A 17,233-nucleotide genomic window follows, 5' to 3' on the forward strand; every position below is an offset into this window, starting at 1 on the left:
CACGTAAGGGAAAATCAAGCCATTAATTGCTGGGCAAAGGGTGGAGTGTCGAACAGCCCTGTCTTTCGTCCCCACTTTTTCATGGTCCCAGGCTCAGTCCCAGGTTAGCTGCGACACATACAGTGAGATTAACTTTCAAGGACAGGAGAGAACTGACAGCTTTCAGTTGGCTCGGGTCCCAACGGCATCCCTGCAAACGGTGTGAGTCTGGCCGTGACTCAACATACCAGTTTTCTCATCTGTAAAATGGGAGTAAATCATTACTTCAGGTAAGGGTTTGGCAGATGTTAAGTAAGTTAATATGTCTTTTTAAAAAATGCTCAGAATGTTATCTGTCATGTAGGAACCAATCAGCTTAAAAATTCTAGAAGTCTATGGTGTTCTTGCCAAAAATGCCTTCATCGAGTTATCAGAAAACACCAGACACACCTGAATTGGGGGACGTTCCACCAAAAAAAAAAAAATTATCATAATACAGAGGCACCATCACATTGGAAGAGGCTACCGTGACGTAGCAAATAAATGCAGTGTGGGACCCTGGATTGGATCCTGCAATAAAAAAAAGAACATTAACAGAATAAATAGTAAAAATCACATAATTGTTTCAATAGATACAGAAGAAGTGTTCCACAGAATTCAACACCCATTTATGATAAAACTCTCAACAAAGCTGGTATAGAGGGAACATACCTCACGTAGCAAAAGCCATCTATGGTAAACCTACAGCTGACATGATGCTCAGCGGTGAAAAGCCAAAAGCATTCTCCCTAAGATCAGAAGCAAAACAGGGTCGCCTCTGCCCTCACTGTTATTCAGCACAGTCAGAGCAATTAGGCAAAACAAACAAACAAAAACAACAACAACAGAACATTCAAACTGGAAACCAAGCAAAAAGGTCACTATTTGCAGATGACATAACACTGCATAGCGTAAACCCTAGAGACTGCATCCCAAAACGGTTAGAACTAATAAATGGATTCAGTAAAAACGTTGCAGGTTACAAAATCAGTACGCAAAAACCTGCGGTGTTTCTTTAACCCAGTAACACATGATCAGAAAGAGAAGTTAGGCAAACAATCCCACTGACCATTGCACCAAGGAAAATAAAATGCCTAGCCATAAATTTAACCACGGAAATGAAAGGCTTGTATATTGAAAACTGCAAGACGTTAATGAATGAACGAAGACACAGATCACTGGAAAGATATTCCTTGCTCATGGACTAGAAGAGTCGATACTGTTCAAATGTGCATGCAACTCAGTGCAATCTACGATTCAAAGCAATCTCCATCAAAATCCCAGTGCCGTTCTCCAAAGAACTGGAAAAAACAATCCTACAGTTCGTCTGTAGCCACCAAAGGCCCTGAAAAGCCAAAACAAGCTTGATAAAGAAGAACTAAGCCTCTCAACATCGTGCTTGCTGATCTCAAACAATATCGCAAAGCTACAACAATTAAAACAGTATGGCATTAGCACGAGAGCAGACACATAGCTCCATGCGTAGGACAGAATGGAGGGCCCAGAAGTAAACCCACAGGGGGATGGTTAATTCATTTATGACAAAGGGGCCAAGGATATGCAAGGGGAAAAGACACAGTCCTCGGTAAATGGCACTGGGAAAACTGGACAGCCGCCTGCAGAAGGGTGAAACTGGATGGCTATCTTGCATCACACAGCATGGGCGACGCCTGAGAGCATTGTTCTAAGTGACGTACGGCGGACAGAGAAATACCAATGCCGTAATGATCTCCCTTATTTATTATAAATGGAGTCGCAGAAACGGAGAACCGACTGGCGATCACCAGGGGTGGCGGGGTAACGGGAAGGTAGTTGAAGGGTGCAACTTCCAGGTATGAGCTGAAGAAGCTCTGAGAGTGGACCGTACCACCTGGTGACCACAGTTCATGATGCTTTATTGAATATCTGACAATTACCAAGAGAGGAGATCTTGAAAATTTTCATCACACAGATAAAAAATGGTGACAATGTGAGGTGAGTGATGTGTTAACCGACCTCACTGCGGTAACCATTTTGCAACGTATGCATACATCAAGTCACTGCGCTGCACACCTTAAACTTACATGATGTTGGATGTCAACGGTATTTCAATAAAGCTGGAACAAAAGACAATGTCCCTCTGCCTCTATCCCACGACCCCTAAGAGACTGCAAGCCATCTAGAGCTCGGGGACTCCCCCGAGAGTGCTCTCGTGCTGTGCACATTGGGTGGTGGTCCTGCCCCTGCACTGCACCACCCCCCCCCCGCCGGGGCTCCCTCCTGCAGCTCTGTCCCTCCTCGGTGCTGGTGTGACAGTCACCTTGCAGCCAGGACCTTCCTTCACCCTGTACCTCAAAGCGTTGCAGCTCAGACGCTCCTGCCTCTTAGACCTATAGAGTCACAAGTGTCCCCGAGGTCTGGACCAGGTCTCCGTCTACAGCGTGACACTGTGTGAGGCTCAGAACCCCCCATCCTGCTGATGACAGCTGCTCCTTTCCGTGAGCTTCTCCTGTGTGTGTTCCCCTCCACCCTTAGGATGAGTGGTTTCCAGGAGGCTCCCCGGGAGCTGTGACCCTGGGCAGCTCCCCACCATCCACCCAGACTGGTTTCAGGCTGGAGGTAAACACAGCACTGGTGCTGGCGGGAAGCTCTCCTCCGGAGCAAATGTTTGGGAATGCAAGAATCCAGATCCCACCGCTCCTTCCTCTTCCTCCTCTTTAATAAAGCAGCCCACAGACACACTAAAAAGCTGAAATCATACTGAGAAGCAGGCCATGGGTGGACACAACAGACCACTAATATTCAAACCCAGAAACCTGAAATTTAGAAGTGTCATTATATTTCGTTGGCTGGACCGTGCTTGATAACAGAGTTTTTAACACCCAGGAAAGTGTGACACGGTACGGGACGCGGCTGACCCCAGCTTTGGTTTGGGGAACGCCATCAGAACAGAATGAGACTGAAATGAGAGCAGTCGTCTTACTGGTAAACCAGCGTGCTCTGCTCGTTCAGCTGGCTTAAAACCTGCCAAATTCTAGAAGGCAAAATCGTGCGTAAGACAGAACACACATTGTTAAGAAGTCAGAAAAGCCTCTCCAGCCCACCCTCCAGGGATGCATGTCCTGAAGAGCTCATATTTCTAGAAAATGCTGCAAGGAATCTTAAACCCCACTGCATAATCCTTGTAAGGGCTGATCAGGGAGGTGCACTTGCATAAATTCAGGGGCCGAGCGTCTCGGCCAAGAGCCCAAGAGATGCTCCCTCTTAACAAAAACAGCCCTGGGCGTGGGTCTCACCAGGAAACAAATTAGGACAGCTGGACGCGAAAACACAAGCTCCATGACAAAGGAGCAGGCTGGTCAGACCCACACGTTCTCCCCACGGGCTGCCTGGCGGTGAGTCCTGCACACATTTGCCGACAAACACGAGACACGGCGACTGCTGTGTGTTGAACGGTTCGCAGGGGACCTGGGTGTGAAGCACAGATTTCAAGCCCTTGTGTTTGCAAAGTGGCAGAGAAAACTGGTTCTCGGTTAAACTTTCCTGGGCTCAAATCCTTGTTCTGTGTCCCCGTAGGTGACTTGACTAACTCTCCAAACCCTTTTATTTTTTTCGTCCCTAAAACACTTTAAAAGAGAAATGCCATATGTCGTCATTTATATGCGGAATCGAAAAAATAATAGCAGTAATAATAATGACACAAATGAACTAATTATCATTTGTGACTAAGATGATTGATTTCTTGAATACGTGCAAGCACGTCTGAGTGTCCTTTATGATCGGAAAACCGCATTCTGTTGATTCTTATTTTGTAGTTAGCTTTATTCCTTTGGTAACTATGTAAGTTTAAAAGCTAAAGCTCTAATCTGTTCTTAGAAACAATTATTAGCACATATAAGGAAACTAAACATTGTGCAGCAGACTCTAGATACGTATTTACATGCAATATAAGGTGTATGTGCAGTCACAAAAAAAATCCTGTAATTAGCATTAATGAATTTACCACAGTGCTTTGCTCCTGGTAACTGTCCTTAAATGCGGACTTTTAATATGGTTAATAATTCAATCTATAGGTATTTGTCTATGGTTACTAGAAGAGACAGAAGCGGAGAGAGTCCGTGGGGCGGTGCTGGCGGTGGGTCCAACAGACACCAGGCAGGGATGGGGATGGGGGCTGAGTCAGCCCACAGAGCTGTGATTTTGACTCAGTGTACCCAAGGCTTCACCCTGGAACAGCCCAGAACGAGGCATCTGTTTCATCCGTCTCGGTTCGTGTTCTGGCCTCTGTTCTGCTGAGGGACTCACCAGGTTGGGGGATGTATGACCTTTGACAGAGGCTTCAGGACTCCCGGACATGAGAACCCCTCCCCTGCCACTTCCCCCTCAGTGGCTAATATCTGACACCACCTTGTGGGTTCCATGCCTTGGATTTGATGTCTGGTAGCTATTCAGATGGAATTAGCCCTGAGAAGGAGCAACAGACTAGTCTCCAAAGAGCTATTTTTAAGAGCTCCCAGTTGAAGAATAAGCTGCAGAAGGAGGGGGCACAAGTCCCTGAAGACACCTGACAGCTATTTCCCAATTTTTTCTGCCCTTGGCATTACCCATAAATTATTAAAAAATATACTATAATCTTTTTTTTTTAAAAGGATGGTCAATAGACTGCAATTCCCTACAAATAGACCTTTGATTAGGCAATAATTTCTTAGATATGGCACAAGCAATACAAGAAAAATAAATAAGTTAATGGAACTTCATCAAAAATACAACATTTTGTGCTTCAAAAGACACCGGCAAGAGCGAAAGAATAACCCACTGCGTGGGAGAAAATATTTGCAAATCACACATACCTTTAAGATAAGGGACTTGTGTGGAGAACACATAAAGAACTCTCACAGCTCAAAAATACAAACACAATCTAATTTTCAAAACGGACGAAGGACTCGAATAACAGGTCTCCGAAGAAGACACACGCATAGCCGAAAAGCTCATGAAACGTTCTTCAGCGTCACAGAAACGTTGCTGTGGAAAAGCGTGTTACAGCTCAGTTGTGACAGCAATCTAGGTCCGGGCGATAGACCAAGCAGCACTGGGAGGGTTGGAGAACTCAGGTTGATTACGCCAGCGGGCCCAGAGGAGTTAACACCCCAAGCTCTGGACCCCGTCTGCAGGTTTACACAGGCCTTTATAGGCTGCCAGTCTACACTTTGCAACATCATATGCAAATAAAGTATAACACGAGTTGACCAACCAGGAACAATCTTTGTAGAAGTAGACCAATCAGGAGTGAGAGAAATAACCAATCAGGAGTGAGCTCCATGCAAATGAAGTACTACAAATGGACCAATCAGAAGTTAGGGTAGTGGACCAATCAGAAGCAAGAGTAATAACCAATCAGGAGTGAAAGAAATAACCAATCAGGAGTGAGCTCAGGGAACAAATAGAACTTTAGGGGTAAGTTAGCCGCATTAGAGGCAGAAAGTGAGACAGAGCCTCTGGGCCAGGGAGCCGGGTGGTGATGGCAGGAGAGCAGCGGCCTTGCCTGGGGACCCAGCCCGTCTTTTCATGGGGCTTCCCGCCTTATTGTAAATCAAAGCCACGACGAGAGACCACTTCCCACCGAGCAGGATGGCGGTCGTCAAAGACGGACAGTAACACACGTTGTGGGGGGTGTGGGGAACCTGGAACCTTCATACGTTGCTGGCGGGGTTGGAAAACGGTGCAACCCCTTTGTGAAAACAGTCTGGCAGTTTCTCGTCGGGTTGAACGCCAGGTCACCATATGGTCCAGCAATCCCACTCTTAGGTACCTACGAAAGAGGAATAAAAATGTGTACACAAACTTGGACGGCTGACCTTTGAACAATACAGTTAATCACTATGTATATAAAAATAGATACAAAACAGGTTTCTTCTGTGCAGCACAGGGAACTGTATTCAATATCTTGTAATAACCTTTAATGAAAAAAGAATATGAAAAGAAATGCGTGTATGTATCTGCATGACTGGGACACGGTGCACAGGAAATGGATACATTGTAACTGACTATACTTCAATTTAAAAATATATTAAAACAACAAAACAACAAAAAAACACACACAAGATCCCCAGAAGTGTCTTGCGTGTATTCAAGTTTGAGCAGCCCTGCTCTCAGCAGAACTGTCTCCACGGGAGGGTGCCTTCCTGCGTGTCTCTCGTCCCCTACCCCTCCCTGCAGGTGGCTGGAAGACTCTCGGGCACTCCAGACACCCACCCGGCCTGGGGGCGAGGGAGCTGAGGGCCTTTGAGCTGGGGCTCAGCCAAGCTCCCGAGCTCCGGGGGTGTGTGGGGGGGTGTGGGTGACAAGGGCAAGGTTCAACTTTCACACAAAACATCGGAGGCTGAGACAGGGCAGCTGCAGGGAGGGGTCAGAAGCCTCTAACCCTGCCTTCCCCGACCTCATGATGGTGGCTTGAGACAGGCCAAGGTGGGAGCATTTCCACCAGAAAAATTGGCAAATGCTGCAAACTAAGATTTTTTTTTTTTTGGAGCCATTTTTAAAGATTTATCAGCATGTCCCTGGATATTTACAACACCCCAAATAGAACATTTAATGTGAGTTAATATCTAAAAATGGGCTAGTTTATGCAGGGAAACGTAAAAGTGTGTGCAGGGAAGGAGCAAGGAGGAACATCTTTCCCCTGGAATTCAGACCCTTGCTTGCAACCGCGCCCTTTGCTGTAGAAGGTCGGCAAGTAAACCCAGGAGGGCGTCCTGCTGGCGCCTCCTTTCAGCCCACACCAACTGCGGGTTCTCAGCCTCCCTCCCCGTCTGGAAGAGCTAAGCCCCTTCCTGTTGCTTCTGCTTCCCTGGTCTGGCTCTGTCAGCTGCCTCCACTCCACACACACCGGCCTGTGGCAGATACTCGAATGTGTCTGCCCAGTGGCACAGTTTCGGGTGGGTGGGTCTACAAGGATGGGTGGGTCTACGGGGTTCCTGGCCAGTAGTTCAGGTTGCAAACAGAGAAACTGGCTCCCTGCCTCCCAGGCTCTGGGCCTCTCCTCCACAGCTGAGCCAGGAGACGCCAGGCCCGGCCCACGGGAACTCTCTCCCTGCTCCAGGGGTCTTGGGAGCTCCATCCACTCTGCTGGTGGCAAGTCCGACCCTGCCCTCTGCCTCACTGCGACATTTCTTTCCACTCCTCGGCCTCCACCCCATTCCCAGACAGAGGGGCTGTTGGATTCTGGGTCTGGGGTGTCTGGTGGCCCTCCTGGAATCAGAGGTTCCCAGGCCTTCATCCCAGGAGAGTAACTTGCACCTCAGCCTGGGGGAGGCACACTGCCTCCTTCTAATTACTTTTCTCTCGGTGGTTGACTGTCTCGCTGGGACACCATTACTGAGCCTCATTTCCATTAGGAGCACCGGGCTATTCCATGCTCCCCCCCATCCCCTCCTCCCACCACATTCCCCTGCCACCTTCTCCAGGCCCTCCAGCCACCAGTGGCCCGTGGATGATGACCTCAGCAGGGTCTGGGCCACAGTCCCTAGTCCACTTCTGGGCTCTGGCCCCTCCCAGGCCACCGTTTCCCATGTGATGTCCAGAGCAAGGAGGGCCTCCCAAGACCCTGGGCAGGACCCTCCCCCCGCCTCAATCCCAAAACCTAGAGGGGGGAAGGAGTCATAGAGATTCATTCATTCAGTGCACGCTTCATTTGCAGAGCACCGCCTCCACCTGCCAGGTGCTGTCCCAGAAGATGGGGAGTCCAGTGATGCGTACAACGGCCCCACACTCACTGAGATCACATTCCAGGAAGGAGACAGGTCACAAGACATGGGCAAAATGTAACTGAATACTTACGTATTTATATATTTATATCCCACTGATTAATAATGTATACGCTGACAATTTTATTTCAAATTTTTTGGCTATGGAGGTATTTTTGTTTTTATTTTATTTTATTTTCAGAGGAGGTACTGGGGATTGAACCGAGGACCCTGTGAACGCTAAGCCTGCACTCTACCACTTGAACTATACCCTCCCCCCAACAATTATTTATACAATAATATAAATATAAACAAAAATTATATATGTCCATATATATATAAACAACATTTTGGTTATTTATACATACAAACATATAAGCACTTCTTTATAAATATAAACACTTAAATACATGCAAACAACAAGAAATCTATATTAAAAATATTTCCTATATACAAATAGAATGATACTCAGAAGAAAAATAACTCAGGTCAAGCAGAGCAGTTCGAAGTGTATGCTTTCATACAGACAGCCCGGAGGGCTTCCCGGGGGAGGTGGCATCTGAGCAGGGACCGCAGGCTGGGTTGGAGCAGGAGGGAAATCTTGCAGGACAGCATCCCCGGTGGAAGCCCAAGGTGGGCAGGACCAGGGGGCTGAGCTGCATGGCCCTGAGGCCATGCGCATAGGGAGCAACCGGCTTCTTCGGGCCCCGGCAGACTCGCACCCTGTACTGGTCTCCCTGCTTTGTTAATGGGAAAGCTGGAAGCAGTGGGGGGGGGGGGGGCAGGCAGGCCTCAGGACATCGTGCAAGGACAGGACCCGGAGGCGCACCTCCTCCAGCGCCGATCTCTCTGCAGACGCACTTACTCGCCTTGTATCCTACCCCGTGAGAGTCGTTTTTCTAAGTCAGACTCTGTCTTCTGTTGCTTCTGGGACGGGGGTCGGTGGGGATGAAGCTGGGCAGCCCAGGGGCCTCGGGCTGGCTCGCTCTGGGTCCCGGCTTGGGCTGCCCCTGCGGGCACGCCTGCCGCCCGCCCCCCTGGAATCCAGCGCGGGGAGCTGGGCAAACTCCAGCGTGCTTCCAGCAGGCTCTCCCGGTAGCATCGCTGGGCCGGCTCCAGTCCGCGCTGTTTCCGTTTCCGATTCGAGAGGGGGCCCGAATCTGCATGTCTAACGAGTCCCCAGGTGCTGCTGGTCCGGGACCCACTTTGGGACCCGCGGCACGGATGGAGGCTCTGTGGCGCTCCGGGGCTGCCAGAGCGGCCCCGCTCACTCCCTGCTCGGTCTCCGACGTCGGTCCTGGGGCGGGCCCGCCCGCCCACCTAGCCCTCGCCCGGCCCCTCCGAGGCCAGGTGGCTCCCCGCTCCGCGGCTCCTCCCCGCCGCCGCGATCCGGGGACCCCCAGCCCCCGCCCCGCCCGCCCGCAGAGGGGCGCACGGCCTCCCCGGAGCCGAGGGCCGCGGAGAAGCCGGGCGGCGGCGCCGCGGAGGGCGGGGGATCGCCCCCGGGGCCCGGGCGCCACCAGGCCACCCCCGCCCCCGGGACGCGCGCCGCCGCCCGGCCGGGCTGGGCGCGGCGGCGGCAGCGGCGGGGGCGGTGCTCCCGGGGCGGGGGCGGGGGCTGGGGCGGGAGGGGGGGGACGCGGCGCACCTTGCTCCCGGCGCCCCCGCCCCGCGCCGGCCCCTCCCCGCGCGCCCGCCCGGGCCGGTTCCAGCCCCTTCCGTCCTCCCAGCCCCGCCGCTGTCCTCCGCCGGCGCGCGAGTGAGGACGATGGGTCAGCGCGGAAAAAGTGAATGAGGGCGGCGGCGGCGGCAGCGAGCGCCTGACCCGCCGGGCCCGACCCCGCCCGCGCCCCGCACCCCGGCCGCCGGCTCCATGGACGCGGCGCGCGCCTCGGCCGCCAAGCCGCCCACCGGGTAAGCGGCCTCCGGGCCTCGCTGGGCTCGGACTCCCGCGCCCGCCCCGCGCGCTCTGGGGACGGGGGCGCGGGGCCCCGGCGCGCACTCGGGGCGCGGGCGTCCCCGCTCCGGCGCCCTGCTGGGGGGAGGGGGCCGTGTCCTCTGTGCGCCCGGGCCGTCGCCCAGGTAACAGTGCCGGAGCACTCTGCGCGTGGGTGTGTTTGTGTGCGGGACCCCCACCGAGTCCCGAGCCGTGCCCAGCCCCCCGCGAGGGTTTCCCCGGGGTGGGGGAGGCGGAGGGAGACCCCGGCCCAGCCCGGCTGCTGACTTCCTGCCCGGTGGCGCGTTCCAGCCTTGTCACCCCGCACCGGGCACGGTCCCGCGCCGCACCGCCCGCTCTTCCTTCCCCGCAAATTGACAGCAGGGAGCAGGTTACGGGACCCCGGAGGCGCGTGGGTCCCGCGGGCTCGGGAGGGCTGGGGAGAAGGCACTGGCCTGGAGGTTTCCATGACCCCTCTTCCTCTTGTCCTGCTTGCTTTTCGGGGTCCCCGCGCACCGTGGACAGGCGGGACGGGACCGGGCCCGAGGTGGGGACCCCAGCATCGGAGTAAAGTCAGGGCTTCCATCCCTGCCCGCCTGGAGGTACCTCTGCCCGGACCTCCGCGGTGTCTGTTTTCCATCCCCGCACCTCGCGTGTGGGGATTCCACGTCACGTTCACATTTTACTCCCAGAAAGAGTACCTTCTCTCCCAGGAGAAAAACAGCCCAGCCCTTTAATCGGATTCTGAGCCGGGGTTTGAACCGTGCACAACCCAGCCGGGCCTGGTGGCCACTGCCCTGCGGGGTCGCGCGCTCCGCCGGGCGCACCGAGGACCTGTGAACCCTGTCGCCGGCCTGGGGCAAGTGTGTGATGAGTCCTGCAGATGGAATGAGGGGCTGGGGTGGGCCCTGCACCTGCTTTCCAAATGGGCCTTCTTTTCCGCTGGAGCAACTGGTCTCCAACGAGGCAGCCCTGGGGACAACTAATCTCTTTTCTTTGCGAGTGTGTCCCACTGACTCACCCTGCCCGGGTGTGCCCACAGGCCGCGGTGTCGCCCAAGTCCACAAAAGATTTTCAAAACAGGCTCCCCCCACCCCAAACTCTCCCTTTAATGCCAGGAAAAAGTGAGCCAGGTTAGCAAATCAAATAACCGTGAAGCTGAGGAATGTTAAAAAGAACTTTTTTTTTTTTTTGTCCTTTGTGCAGGGTGCTTAGTGGCGGTTATGTAATTCCCTTTGAACAAACAGATCTCCCAAAAGGAAGATCAGTGTGGGTGGGAAGTCCCGTTTCAGGGTAGCAGGCATCCCCGGATGACGTAGGGAAACGTGAAGTAGAATTACCTTTAAATCGGTCGCTTTACGAGCCCAATTTAATGCGCCCATTTACGGAAACTGAATCGTTCGGGTACTAGTGGCTTATAAATATATATATGGGAAGAGAGAATTATTTAAGAGGCCAGCAAAATCGTGCCCAAAAAGCATTTGTAAAATCCTTTGAAAGAATCTGATTGTGGACGTGAACGTTCAGTCCTAAGGCCAGGACGCTCTTCCCAGTGTGGTACTAGGTAAGCAAGAGGAAAATAAAGAGAAGAGGTCTGGCTCGCAGCGCTTTGGAGAGTTCTGGTCGGCCTTCATGTCTGGGTCCCCCGGGGAAACTCCGCTGTGGCTGTGATGACAGAACTGAGGCTGTTTTTATTAACGCCTTTGACTCCCCACACGCACATCCGGCGCATCTGATCTGCCTGTTTGAACATCTTCGTCCAAGCATGTAGACATACTCTTTTATTTCTGTTGTTCCCAATTTTTTTACCATTTGATGTTTGTTTTACTGCCTTTCAGTGCATCAGGAAAATATCAGAGGAAAGAAATGGTCTTGGTTTTTTAAAAATATATATATTTTATGTAATTTAGGTGTGTTGTTTTGTCTAACGGGAAGGAGAGGTGTGGACGTGAAATTCCTGGTGCTTTGGGACGTTAGCGGTGGCCGTCGGGTTCTGTGGGTTCGCCCCTGAAATTGCAGTTTCCTCTTCTCTGACCTGTTTTTGTAGTTGCTTGAGGATAAGGCAGCGCTCCAGGGAAATTTGTTTTTTTCTCTGATGCTGCAGCGATTGGCGGTCAACTCACACTCAGTGAGCGCTCGCTTTCCCACACGCTAGGAAACAACAGATGGGACGGCTTTGGTGTTAATGCCCTTCCCTGGAACTAACGCTTGCTTGGTCGTGTTGCATGAAAATGGGCTGGATGGGGACAATGAGTGAAGGAGATTTCGCGTCCCAAAACAAGGTGTCCAGCAGCCCTTCTTGAGAATTCCTGAAAGGCCGGAGGCGTCGGCGGATGCAAACTCTGCGCTCGTGTGTCAGAATAAATGACCACATGCGTGGTGGTTAGTCACCTTCGTAGAGAACAGAAGTCTGCATTTTTTTGTTGGATCGAAATTGTGTGTTTTTACCGGTAAGTCCATGAAAATGAAAACTTAGGCCTAACTTAAAAGTGTCTGGGAAAATGGGAAAAGCATTCTTGTAGGAAGGACGACATAAGCAAAAAGTAACAAGGCAGACTTGAGGTGACTTTTCGGGGATGTCAGAGCTCAGTGGAGGTACCGTCATTGATGGAATATTCGAGACTGCGAGTAAAGGCAATTACTTTGGGTGAAGTTTTGAAATATCTTTAAGTCCATTTAAGGCCGAGTTCACTGGCTTGCTTCAGTTCTCTGAGCGTCCGTGAGATCATCCTAGTGGTTGGTTTTTTATGGACACGGGCTTAACTTCCCCGCCGGACGGCGTACATAAGAGGCTGCCAGTTGGGCAGGATACCGGGAAACTTTTTTCCTAGGGTGGAATCACATATTTCTGTAGAATAAATGTGACATGAAATGTCTGAACAGCTGGTGCGTTTGCTCGCTGGCCGCCTTCAGGCCGCCTGTTGACGTAAAGACCAGTGGACACTTGCCGATCAGCCCCACCGGAACGCTTGCTTCCTGTAGGCATTTCTCCACATCGGTTTCTGTGTCTTGAATCAAGTTAGTAGAACAAGAAATCGTTTTTAAAATAGTCATCAAAGCGGGTAACTTGAGCTGCTCCAGTCCTGACAACCCCCCCTCTCCAGGTACAGGGTTGGGCGCAGGAGGCCCGCAGCCCTGCCCAGCCCGGCCTTGCCCGTCGCTCCCCGCGTGGGTGCGCGGAGCCAAGGGGCTGCTAGCGGGTGCGGGTCCTCACGGCAGGGTGAGGCTGCTGGGCCTTTCCTTAAAGGTTTCTAGGCTTTGGGCCCACCTGTCAGCAAGCGTATCTACACCCTGACAAGCGGCAGCCTGGGTGATCATGTGTTACCTTAAAATCTTCCCGTTTAGTTGGAGCTGTACCTGTAAGATGTGGCTTCTACGCTCTGCTGTGTGTCGGCAGCTCATTTACGGATGTAAACATTATAATGGCTCCTAGTAAGCTGTAATGGGAAAGAATATGCATACATTATATTATACACACATCTTATATACGTTATGTATCTTATATACATTATATCATATACATTATGTATCTTATATACACTATGTATTTTACATACGTTATGTATCTTACATACGTTATGTATCTTATGTACATTATGTATCTTATGTATGTTATATATTTTATGTTATATATCTTATATGTCTTATGTTATATATACCTTATACACATAGTTTATATCGTATCTTATATATGTGTATTTTATATATATCTTATATTATATATACCTTATGTATAAATCATATTACATACATCTTATATACATATATTATACATATTTTATATTATACATCTTATATACATCATATATCTTATATACACATATGTCTTATATATATCTCATATACATACATTATACATATCATACATTATGCATTTTATATACATACATTATACATATTTTATATGTATCTTGTATATTTATATATATCTTATATATGTATCATATATCTTATATTACATAATATCTTATATGTATATTGTATTGTATATCTTATATATATATATATTTTATATTATATATAACTGAATCACTATGCTGTACACCAGAAACAAACACAACATGGTAAATAAATTTAAATAAATAAATAAATTAATTAATTAATTAATTAAAAAATATAAAGAGTAAAAGGCAGGTATTGTTTGATGGCGAGTGAGAAGTGGGCCCAGGGCTTTGACGCTTTTGAAATTCTAGCTGTTCCTACTACCTTCGAGGAGTTGGGCGTTTCTGGGTTACAGTGTATCAGGTAATCTTAGAGTATCTTATTTTTATTTTTATTATTTTTTTTAATTTTTAGAGATTTCCCTTGGGTGGTTTATTTTATTTTATTTTATTTTATTTTTTGGGGGTGGTAATTAGGTTTGTTTGTTTCTTTCTTTCTTTCTTTAGTGGAGGTGTGGGGCATTGAACCCAGGACCCCGTGCCTTCTAGGCACACACTTTACCACTGAGCTCTACGCTTCCCCCTTTTAAAACTTAATTTAATTTTATTATTTTAATTTTGGGGGGAGAGGTAATCAGGCTTATTTATGTTTAGAGGATGGACTGGGGATTGAACCCAGGACCCCGTGCCTTCTAGGCACACACTTTACCACCGAGCTATACCCTCCCCACCAGAACATCATAAATATTTCTCGATGGTCATGTAAGGGCGATGGAGCACGTGCGTGACTAAGTTTGATGCGAAGGTTTGTGCAACGCTGGGTCTCCCCTGCCTGCAGGAGCTGCGGCCTGTAACCCCTCCTCCGTCCCTCTGTGCACGGCTTTCCCGGGGGCCTGGCAGGGCTGAGCATTATTATTGGACCGGGCCCAGGTGGAGTGACACCCCCACACCCCTCCTGCAGGTCTGGGTCCAGTGGCCTCTTTAACTCAGGACCTGGGAAGGAAGTCCTAATTTGTGAGCGCCCAGCATGGCGTCCGTGATTCTTCAGGATGCAGTGATTGCAGACTCTGCCCACCTGCCAGTGAGCAGCGTAGCTTTCTAGGCCTTTTGTGCGGTGTTATTAAATGTGCCATGACGTGTCAATCTGTAACTGATCGTATGTCTTAAAGAGCGAGCAGGAATATTTGATACCAAAGCAGGGTTTAGAGCGAAGCTGTGCGAACTTAAAACATAGGAACGTGTGGTTCTGATTTAGATTTATTTACTATTTATTCTTAGAGGAGGAACCGGGGATTGAACCCAGGACCTCATGCATGCTAACCACGTGCTCCACCCCTGAGCTACACCCTCTCCTCCTCGTTTACATTCACTTTTGGGGTCTGTGGGTTTTATGTGTTGAGTAATTTTAGGTTCCTTTTTTTCACTCAGTTTCTGCTACAGCAGAACGTATATTTGCTATCTCATGACCCAGCTTGTATAAGATCTTCGTCTCTGTGCTCTGTCTGTCCTTCCGCTGTTCAGTATTGACTTATACTATTGACATATTGATAATTTGCCTTTTCACTCTTCACTGATTTAAGTGAGTTTTAACCCCCCCGCCACCACCCCATCTTCTACCCTTTGCTTCCTCACTTCCCCTGTCACTGGAGGGTTTGCGGCTCAGAGCCCCTGCGTGGCTTTCTGCACCTGAGTTCATGGCCGTGTCGTCCTTTATCACTTCTCCTTCCTGTTTCCATGGTTCCTGATTTTCCGCCTGTCTCTTCCAGTTTTAGGGTTAAACTTTTTTCTGTCTTATACTTCGTGTGGTTCCATTTGCTCTTCTGCCGAGCTCGTGACGGTAATTGCCTTCAAGTCCTAACGGTGTTCATTCTAAACTAGATTTTGCTACGTACTCTGGGCTGGGTCTCCAGCCGCATCTCCGGGTCCTCCTGCCTGTCTCAGGGACGGTCCCACACTTCTGGCGGGATGCTCGCTTCCCCGGCTTGGGGGGCACGCTGCCGCCTTTAGGGTTTTCACACCCTTTTATCTGGCCCCCCTGATTAGATGCTGACCTGTTGCTTACCAGGACCGTGTCTTCTACCGGCCACGTCCGATTAGGATAAATTCCACATCCGAAAACATTTCTATTTCAAAAAAGGAAAACCAGGAAATCTTTTCAAGCTACGGCTCAGATGTGTTTTATTTTGGTCCGTTTGGTGAGTCCGGTTCCAAGATCACGAAGGCTTTGGGCACAAGCATTTTTGCAGGATCCAATCCCCACTTCCCCCAAAGCAAGTGAAGGCTTTTTGAGAGACACTGATGGCTTCGGAAAGGTCACTGGAGTCCTTAACCCTTTTCAAAAAATCAGACACACATCCCCCAAAAGGAGTCAGGTAAACCGGGGGCCCTGGTTCATTGCTCTCCCCCCAGACAGAGGGCAGCGGGCTGTGGCTCTCTGTGGACACACGTGGACATGCTCCCACCCCCACTGGGCCACGCGGGGAATCCTTCCCTGATCCAGAATGCCTGGTGCTCGGCCCTTAATCCTGTCTGACTTTCTCCCATCAGAGGCAGACAGGCTGGCCTAGTGGGAAGAATACTGATTCAGGAAGAAGATTTGGCCCCCGGTGTCAGTTGTGCAACATTAAAGGGACCCTCTGAGCCGAGCCCGCCGGCCCAGGGTGACTCCTGCCAGGGCCCCAGCCCAGCGCCAACCAGCACGACTCTGCGCGGGTGAAGGTGTTCTGTGGTCGTGGCTGTGGCCGTGGTCGTGGCTGGTACAGGGGCGGCTGAGCACCTGAAATGTGGAGCTGAGTTTCTCACTTTCTTTTGTGCTCATTAATTGAAGGGTGAATAACCAGGGGTGGCCAGCAGCACCCCAGTGGGTGCGCAGTGCCGCCTCTCCATTCATCCCTGTCCCCCTGTCCATCCTGAACCAGCCTTCGCTGGTGCTCTGGTGTGTCTGACTCTCTTTAAGAGCTGGAGGGGCTTCAGCGAAGGTGGGCGGACAAGTCACGAGGCTGTGCCCCTCCTTGTCCTCCAGAATCCTGGGAGACCCCGGGTTTCTTCAAAACGGGGCCCCTGGCGTCCTCTTGGCCTCTGCGAGGAACACATCATCACTTTCCCCAGAGCTGGTGCAGGGTCCACAGTGTGGCTGCGGGTCTGTGACACTGAGTCCCATGGGCATCTGGCATCTCTGGACGGCAGGCCCCCTGTGCATCCAAAGCGGGGAAGATGGGGTCCCCCCACCACGTGCCGTCCAGGGGAGCTCCGTGCCCAGGGCTGGAGTCCACCCGGCCTTTGTCTGGAGCAGATCAGGGCACCGGCAGGTTTCTTCTGTGTGCCCTGCCCGCTTTGGCTTGTTCAGGATGGTCACCGGCCTGGAGACGTGGGGACAGAGGAGAACTCCCGAGCCTGGTCCCCACGGTGGCCGTAGCACGAAAATCGGGGTTCCTGCCTGGAGAGCTGGGCGGGCTGGAAAGAGAGCTGGCCTGAGAGGATGGGGGGACCCCTGCAGGATGCTTGCCCTGGGGTCTGTACCCTGGTTCACTCCGCCTTTGATCAGGGAGCGAAAGAGAGAAATTCCAGACGTATTAACTCTGCAGGGACATGCAAAAGGCTTGACCAGAAAGCGAGCTTCGGCGCCTTGATGGAAGGTGGACCACGAGGGTGAGTGTGTCTGGGCGGGCGTGCGCGTG

General features: G+C 50.8%; 1 protein-coding gene and 1 long non-coding RNA gene across 11 annotated transcripts in view; one reads left to right on the top strand and one right to left on the bottom strand.

Moving 5' to 3' along the window:
* The window catches only part of LOC135320032 (uncharacterized), a 285,059-nt gene that overhangs the window by 98,122 nt on the left and 169,704 nt on the right, over positions 1–17,233 (bottom strand). The window lies entirely within an intron of this gene.
* The window catches only part of COBL (cordon-bleu WH2 repeat protein), a 154,755-nt gene continuing 146,965 nt past the window's right edge, over positions 9,444–17,233 (top strand). For 5 of the 10 annotated variants that reach the window (XM_064482333.1, XM_064482338.1, XM_064482336.1 and 2 more), the window contains exon 1: positions 9,444–9,653. In XM_064482333.1, coding sequence (XP_064338403.1) covers positions 9,613–9,653 — 41 coding nt within the window. In that variant the 5' untranslated portion in view covers positions 9,444–9,612. The remainder of the gene's footprint in view (positions 9,654–17,233) is intronic. The other 5 variants (XM_064482340.1, XM_064482339.1, XM_064482341.1 and 2 more) reach the window with 2 other exon arrangements.

The sequence above is a fragment of the Camelus dromedarius genome, chromosome 35 (assembly GCF_036321535.1).
Source record: "Camelus dromedarius isolate mCamDro1 chromosome 35, mCamDro1.pat, whole genome shotgun sequence".
In the NCBI taxonomy this organism is placed as follows: domain Eukaryota; kingdom Metazoa; phylum Chordata; class Mammalia; order Artiodactyla; family Camelidae; genus Camelus; species Camelus dromedarius.